The sequence below is a fragment of the Cyprinodon variegatus genome, unplaced genomic scaffold, assembly GCF_000732505.1.
Source record: "Cyprinodon variegatus isolate N-32 unplaced genomic scaffold, C_variegatus-1.0 Scaffold91, whole genome shotgun sequence".
NCBI classification, from domain to species: domain Eukaryota; kingdom Metazoa; phylum Chordata; class Actinopteri; order Cyprinodontiformes; family Cyprinodontidae; genus Cyprinodon; species Cyprinodon variegatus.
In genome coordinates, this window is record NW_015150544.1 from 132,958 (window position 1) to 141,862 (window position 8,905).

Consider the following 8,905-nt stretch of genomic DNA (forward strand, 5'->3'; position numbering starts at 1 on the left):
GGCAGAAAGGTCCATAAAAGTCCACAAAAAACGTGTCAATATTCCTCCATACTGCTCGTCCAATGTATTCCAAGTGTCCTGAGTGGGTAGCGTCCATAATTTACTTGAAACTAAGTCATTTAGAATGTTTTTAGAGCATAAACAGTAGTGTATAGGATTTCCTAAAAGCGCGTTCACAACGCTACGGAAACCGCGGCAGACCAAACCAGACGAAAGTGCGCATTCAGCTCGGCAAAGAACTCATGCTCTTCCTCAACACTGAAGTCCTCAGACATTTTTCTTTCGTTGTTTCTTTCTTTGCACAGGTAAACAGCACATTTCTTCTTCTACGCTTGCATTATCGGCAGAGCAGACACTGAATGCGCACTTTCATCTGGTTTGGTCTGCCGCGGTTTCCGTAAACGTGCTTTTAGGAAATCCTATACACTACTGTTTAGGCTCTAAAAACATTCTAAATGACTTCGTTTTGAGTAAATTATGGACGCTACCCACTCAGGACACTTGGAATACATTGGACGAGCAGTATGGAGGAATATTGACACGTTTTTTGTGGACTTTTATGGACCTTTCTGCCTCGGGCGCCATAGACCTCCATTATTTGAATGTCAGCAGACAGCAAGAAGCCTCCCAGATCTCCAGATGCATTTGAGATATCAAAAAAGTACTCCAGAGTGTTGTTCAGCATGGGGGTGAGTAGAAAATGAAGGCTAATCATGTTTTGGGTGTACTATTCCTTTAATTTTAAATATTAAAATAACAAATTAACAGAAATGTATTCAAATTAAATTCTGAGCTATTTAAAAATTTGACTTACTTACGAAGATAAAATATATTTTTTAAAGTTAATGATGTATGATGTATGCTTCAAACAAAATAGGACAATTATTACATGTGGAAGTTTTACACTTTTAAACAGTACTGAATAAGTGATTTACAGATGAGTATTCTGCCAGATAAGAAAGGGTCATTATGTATTCTGACCACATACTTGTTAAGGGAATTTAGTATTTTTATTTAATAACACCATTCTGTTATCATTGATGTTATATTACTTCATTATTTTCTATGGAAATACAAATACCCTTTAATTTTAAACAATGTCATGATAATTAACCCCCCCTTGTAGCCCAACTGTAAATCACTACCCATAAGTCAACAAAATAACAATTGGGGTGTGAATATTTCTGCAAGACACTGCAGGTAAAATCACCAGGACTAAACTAACATGTGGATCCTTTTCTGAGTTTGCGGTCAGTTAAAGCCTTTTTAAGAGGGAGGCCGTTGAGAATGACAGTAGTTTGATGAGGTAATGAGGAAGCCTTTAAAAGGAACTTTGGTTTTATGGGTGTGCAAACAGTATTTCAAATAAAGTTGGTTCTACATAAGCACAATCAAAAGTGGGTAATGTGACTCAAGATTGAAATTATGATTGAGCAAATGCAAAGCAGGGGCAATGAAAATCTCCTCAATGTCACTGGAAATGACAAAAGACTCTAAATGATATCTAATACTAGAACCTGAAAGTTAGTTTAGACACTGTTTATTCCTCTGCTTCCCTTTAAAAGCTGCACTTTGTTTCTGCTGGTGCGGGTCTGCGAGCCTTCAGGCTGGACGCCCAGTGTCATTACCGTGTTCATCAGTCCTCCCTTGATGCGCAGACTTTTTAAAAGGCTACAGACCAGTAAAGCTAGGCGGCAGCCAGGAGGGTCTCCCGTCTCTCCGTGGAATGCCCCCTCCTCACCTTCAACCCCTAAAATGACGCCTCAGGTCAGAGGAAATACTATAAATTCAGGGGCAAGTCCTGAAACAGGACTAAGGCCTTAGCAACTCCCATCTGCCTCCTCTTTCATGGCCTCCCTCTTTACTTTAATTACAACTTGCTTTTGCTAATTTGAGATGTCCTGAAGATCTATGCTGGCATGTACAAGAAATTAAGCTTGACGCCATTAAAGTTTTCTGTACAGCTGCATCAGTGCATGTCAGCAACAATGCTCTACAGCGCCTTTTACAAAAGCAATGCTACAATAATTCAAATTCAGTATTTTGCAGGATTGATGAGTGAAACACTTAAGGTCACCATGCTGCTTAATATTTCTGAAAAGAAAAGTGCAATGCTTACTCCATCCACTTAAATCTTGTCTCAATCACAAAACGAATTGTACAACTGTGTAAGAAGAATGTGACTCACCTCTCCTGGGAAATGATCTTGCTTTGTTTTTTCCAGGAGTTCTTGAAATCATTGCAGAACTCGTACCAGAGCATGAAGATATAGTTTGGAGTGACTTCTTTCTCACCAGGCTTAGGCTTCACACCAAAATAGCTCACTACATCCTGGAAACTGCAGAGGAGGGGGATACGACAAAGGTTCAAGCAGGTGTGTTCAGTGGTGATTTGAATCATAAGATTAAACTAAAGATGCATTAAGAAATTATTTAAGACTGACATGGGCAGATTTTATATGAATCAAAACTAAGAAAAAAAATCTGATGAGCAAATTTGCCATGACAAGCAATACCAGGGAGCACTTAATCCACCACTCTTTGGTGTCGAGTTTATAACCGCTAAAAATCTCCTGTTATATTCAGTTTCAAAGAGATATTTGGACTGAAGTGAGAAAAGCATCCAAAAAAAGTAAAGTGCATTTTTTAAGTAGGCAAGTCAGTTTTGTGGTCAGTTTTTATGCAGACCACAACAATAAACAGTTAAATCTAAAAAAAGTAAAATTACAGTGATATATTTCAATCCTTTTTGTTGTAATTTTGATGCTTATAGCTTCCAGATGATGAAAACCCAAATTTCAGCATCTAAGAAAATTTTAATGCTGTAATCAGCTAATTACCTTACAACACCTCCAAAAGTTTCCTGAAAAAGTTTCCTGAGCCTATAAATGGTTTATCTGGGTCAGTAGGCTACACAATATTGGTTAAGACTGCTGACTTGACAGATGTCTAGAGGAAAGTCATTGACACCCTTCACAAGGACAGTAAGCCTCAAAAGGTCATTGCTGAACAAGACAGTTCTTCACAGAGTTCTGTATCCAACCATTTTTATAAAAACGCTTTAGAAAGAATGGACAGAGGCTGAAGTTGGAAGCCTGAAGCGTCCACACTTAGGCAAGGCATGGGCTATGAATAATGCAAAGACCCTCCTGAACCAGAAGAAAGTCTTAATTTAAAATTACATTTTCAGCTGACAAGCAGGAGGTGCTGGTTTTATTTTCCAGGAGGAATTGTCCTTTGCCCACAACTCCAAAGGTACCAGAAGCTAGTTTATTGACCATTGTGTTTCTTTTCTTGATTGGTCAGCAAACTACCCTGACCTGAACCCCATAGAAAATGAATGAAGATGGGAAAATGAGAGACGCCACGTCCAACAAGGCATATGACCTGAGAACAGCCATCAAAGAAATCTGGACTTCAATTACACCACACAATAAAAACCTATGCTCCACAGCACACTGATGCAAAAACTCATGCAACAGGAAGGAGAAAAAATATTAAGAGCATAGAAATGGATATTGTTTTCAGAAGTTTGACATATTTGCTCAAAATCTGATGGTCTGATTTGATATTCCAATTTTATGAGACACTGAATTTTGTGTTTTCTACCAAAACCATAAAAAATTAAAGAAACTAGAAAAGCACCTAGAGAGCACAGACTGCTGCCAAGTAGAAAATGTTTCCCCAGATGTAGCTAAAACTCCCACGTAAACTGGGTTATTATAATAATAATAATAATAATAATTCATTTAATTTATACTGCACTTTCCATCAACAAAGCTTTGCTAAAAATAAATGTTTTAAACCCTTTTTTTTAAACCCTCACTGGATTAAATTGTTAATTGATATTAACAATTTAAAATAATTGATCCTTAGCCTGAGGGACACCTCTGATAAAAAGTTTCTATGAAATCAGTTCAGAAGTTTTCAATAGATCCTTCTAACAAGCCAACAATTTTCCCTTTTCTTCTGTTTTTGTCTTCAGTAAAATACCTGTGGACTTTCTGGGTCTGATACTGAGGCTGTCAATAGTCACCGTTGCCACCCTTGGTTTTGTGGATAACTGCTGATTCTGCTAAATATCCCATCTCACAATGTTAGAGAATCTTTAAAAGATTTCTGTATCCAGATTATGGTTTGGATAATCACCAAAATGTAACGGATTTTTCCTTGGCATGAAGGAAAAATTCATTCATCCATCCACAATTTTTCAAGTTATCCTGTAAACAGACAGACAGACAGACAAACAAATAGACAAACTCCCCTAAAAACACAATCTCCTTGGTGGAGGTAATAAAAGCTAGAAAAAATGTTACCCTGTGTAATAATTCTATATTAACATAACTCTTTGATATTACTGGCAAGTAATATTCTGATTTAGTTGAAGTGCCGTTATAAGAGACAGATGACTTTATGCATTCAATTCAATTCAGTTTTGTTTATTTATAAAGTGCCAATTTACAGTACGGTATATGTCTCCTCAAGGCACTTTATAGAGATAATTCAACCAGATCAAACAGTCAGATTGGTTCAAGGTTTTCTATCTGAGGAAAACCAGTTGATTGCATCAACAGCAATCCCTCATACAAAGCATGCTGTTAGTGACAGTGGAGAGGAAAAACTCCCTTTTAAGAGGAAGAAATCTAAAACAGAACCAGGCTCAGAGTGAGTGACAGAAAGAAGCAGAGATACAAAAGGTAACTGTCATTCCAAAAAAGTAAAAAAAAAAAAACACTGGACTTTGTTTCCAAGTTTGAAGATGTTTCCCTTCCCATCCAGGAAGCTCTTTTAATTCAAAATGTCAGAAATATATTTATATTCTATATAAGCTACTGGAACTAGAATTTCTTCTGAAGGAGAAATCCAAGGGATAAATAAAGTTGAGTCTAAGTCTACTTTATTTGTCCTTGATACGAATTAACCATCTCTATTGAGATTTCATTTTTGAATAATTTTATTCTCTTATAAAAACACATTTCTGTGGGTTTGCTTTTGAACACAACATAAAAACTAACCCAAGAGAAGCATGTTATAAAGGGTCTGCCCTGCTTGATTTCACCTGCCTTTTAGATAATCGTGTACACCTCAGTAAGGCTAAAGACTGGACAGCAGTAGCTTTTATTCCCCATAAATAGATTAGATCATTTATTCCCCCCCTAGATAGTGAATATTTTCAGTGGTGAAATACTTTCAGAGAGAAACGGCTCTGTAACATTAGGGAAGGAGTAGCTGTAGCACAATTACTGGTTTGACCTCTGCAGTCTTCAGCATGTAAGCTCAGGGAAAAGAAAGCCAAACATAGCTAAGTTCCAAAAGCATAATCACTTTTGGTCAACAGTATAAATGGGAAATAAAACTCCCCAAAAGGCATGAATTAAATCCTAAACATATAATGCTTTACATTTAACTATCTATCTAACTGTGTCTGAAATCCTCACACAGCTCTCAGCAGCACACAAGGCCCCAAATCAGTGTTTTGCTTCTGATCCTCTTTAGAGCCCAAAACATGGAGGATATTTTCAAGCTGCGCCTGTCATGGTGTAAGATAAAAGAGGGCCATCATTTAAAGGATGCTCTCTGTCGCTCTGACTCTAAGGTAGGCCTTGACCTCCAGATGCTGGGTGGCTATTTGAAAAGCTGATCTGATACGGAAATTTCTCCAGAAGCCTGCTTTATGTTTTAATTATTTTGGCAGGGCTACGCCATATATCCTCCTGCGCATAAAGATAGAAGAACGACAGCCCTGAGAAGTGCGGATTGACCAAACAGATGACCGTCACAGGTAGCTTTGCTGCAGCTGGCCTGCTATGCCATGACGAACGGAAACTCTTCTCTGTCAGCTCCCCTCCTGACCCTGGGTCATCATGTCAAAGCTTGCACAAATCAAACAACAAGACTTTACTTTAAGCCTCACATGCACTCATTAAGCCAAAACAGATGTAATAGCAATAAGAAAAATATCATAACTCTTATTTATCAATTCACAAACAGATTAGGAACAACTACATTTCTATATCTACACATGACAACAATTACCAAGAGAAGTGCCCAATGCTATCATTCCTTACTGACAGTTAATTTAGAAAAAAGAAGAAAAAAACTCTGAAAAAATCAGGCCAATATTTAAACAGGCAACTCTTTGCATTCTTTTGTTTCCACTGGTGAAAAGATTTACGAAGGTAAAGATGTTGTCATGGACTCAGTGCAAATGCAGATCTGAGGTCAGTTTCTGCAGTGAAATACAGAAGAATAGCTATCACCAACCAAAACCGTAACTGTACGGTGACTGCAGAGGTGGCACCGGGGCCAAATGAAATTGAGCGTGATGGTGGAGAAGGAAACTTAATGAGACAGAACTGAGGGGGGAAAAAAAACAGAAAACATGAGCGGAGGCCCAAACATGAAGCAGACAAATTAGGTCTGCATGTTGAGGTAAAGGCCAACTAATGATTAAACAGGAAATTTACTTGGTATAGATTTAATCCTCATTAAGGGTGAAAAGCTTAGTTTGAAGAATTTAGCTTAAAAAAAAAATCTCTCTATTCTTTGATAATCAATTCTGTGCAGCCCTTAACTGTATGAAGTTTCCCCAAAGTATTCACACCCATCGGGACTCTAACATTCTGAAAGTAAGAGACATTAATTCACTTTAAAGAGACACTGACACAAAGAAATGCATAATTATGTAATGTGGATCATTTCAAAATTTAGTTCAGAAATATTTCTCAAAAGTGTGGCCAGTATTTGTCTTAGCCTCTTTTACTTCAAGCCCCTAAAAGAAATGAAATGCCTTAAGAAGTTTCCTACTTAATAGAGGAATATGTAAATGTTTGCAAAGCCTCAAAAAAAAAAAAAAAAAATCTGGACTAGGAATCAAAGAAGTTGAAATATAAGAATTGTTCCATTGTTCAAAAATTAAAACAAATTTGGGAGCCATGTTGTAGGAAATGTAACTTAAAACTTCTATAGGATTTATTCTTAGATTTAAAGTGAAATTTCTTTGCAGTTACAGTTTAATTTTACCATTTTATCATAAAAAAACTTTTGATTTTCAAGTTAGCCAAGTTAGGTTCAGATAATCCACTTGAAAAAAAATGTTTGTCTTTAGTATGAATCATAAGTAATTGTGTAATTCAATAATTTAGAATACAATGAAATTAATTTACTTCAGTAATTTATTCAGAAAATGAAAAAAAAACATTCAATGGACAGATAAATACATATTAAAAAGTTAAATCAGCCTTTTTTTTTTACAGTCCACATAATACTGTGTTTCTTTGTGCTGCTTGTGTATCTTTTCTACCAGACTTTCTGCTTCTAATTAAGTTTAAAATAATTTACTTTGATAAAACACTATAATGAGCTACACAGTAGTTGACCTGGATTATTGCAATAGTACTGCAAAGTTGTACTGACTTTATAAATAAGTAAAAAAATACACAAGCTACACAGAAGTTGGCATGTGTAAGTTTTTACTTATTTATAAGTAAAAAATCCCAATAAAGTAAACCATTAACTGTGTTTAATCAAAATGTAATATATATTAAAAAGCATGATAAGTTTAAATTGATAAAATCGTGAAATTTTAGTAATTTAATAGGACACATTATAACCTTTTATCCGGTTTTTAGTTTAATGTAAAACAAAAACACTTGTTTCAGTTAACATACTGAGGCCTGACATGTTTTACTTCTACTCTGATGAACTCCCCCCCCCGCTGCATCCAGCTCGGACCATCAGGTTAAGCTTCAAGGATCAGCTCTCTGTAATAGTCTTGTTCTCCGTTTCGTTTCGGCTGTATATTTTGTTGTTGCCGCGGTTTGTTTGAGAATCTCTCATCCAGTGCAGATGTGAGAGCCCACCCAGGGCCCACAGTGCCCACGGACACTCATATTCATCAAAAAACGTGTCACTTTTATGAGGTGGCTCTGTGGGAACCTGAGAAAGACAGACCCCTGCCTCCCTCTTGTTCTGCAGTTTCGCCAGCCCCTCACCCTCTGTTTAGATGAAATTAAAGGAAAACTTCATTAAAGCAAAGGCGCTGTCGGCTGTGAGGGCCTTTTGATCAATATTCCCTTGCAAAAGTTCAACACCTTCGTAAGAGTGGTGCAACTCACACTCAAATGGTCAAGTATGGACATTTCAGCCATAGTTCAGTGAATAGAAGTATCACTGGAAGATAAGAAAGGGATGAAGAGGCAGAGAGGTGTAGCCATCCCTTAAAGATCAGCCAGGCTAGAAACAGCAATAAGAAGCAGAGCACTTTAGTGACGTTCTTTGAGTTATGCGGTTGTCCAAAGCAATCAAATGTTCTTTTTTATTGTTTATAGGTTCCATTCTCTCATGTCCGGTGTCTTTCACCCTCTTCTTTATGCGCTGTCATTATTTATTTTGAAAGTTGGAGGGTTATGATATAAAGCAAACAAACCTGCTCCCTATTCAAACAAGGCCAAAATAATCTAGTTACTTTGTTTGTCTACTCCACCATATTTTTCCAATATGAAATCTTCCAGAGGAGATTTAGCTCAGACAGCAAGCTCGGCGTGTCTTAAACCCATAAATCAAGATGCTTTGCAGGAAGACTTTTGGGAGTCTTCTGGATTAAACACAGCAGATAAGAACAACAGAATCTAGGGAGGATGCTTGTGGCATCCAGGTTTCTGTGGAAGCTCACTGGTGTTTCTCTCATCCATGTGGTGGGCTAATTCATGCAGTACCTTTCAAGGAACCTAGAGGTTAGAGCAGGTATAGTCTAATAATCTAACCCTTTTCCAGTTTATTTCATTAAGGCAGATAAATATGGAAAAGACCCTAAAACTTTAGCCAAACTAAGAGATGGGAGTGTTGGAACTGCTCACCTTTAGAAGTCCAGTCCCATTTCAGACTAAAGTAAGCCTTTAATTTTT

General features: G+C 37.0%; 1 protein-coding gene across 3 annotated transcripts in view; it reads right to left on the reverse strand.

Moving 5' to 3' along the window:
- Nucleotides 1-8,905, reverse strand: part of fmn1 (formin 1) — a 75,088-nt gene that overhangs the window by 3,185 nt on the left and 62,998 nt on the right. For all 3 annotated transcript variants that reach the window (XM_015373752.1, XM_015373751.1, XM_015373753.1), the window contains one exon: nt 2,189-2,338. In XM_015373752.1, the coding sequence (XP_015229238.1) occupies nt 2,189-2,338 (150 nt within the window). The remainder of the gene's footprint in view (nt 1-2,188; nt 2,339-8,905) is intronic.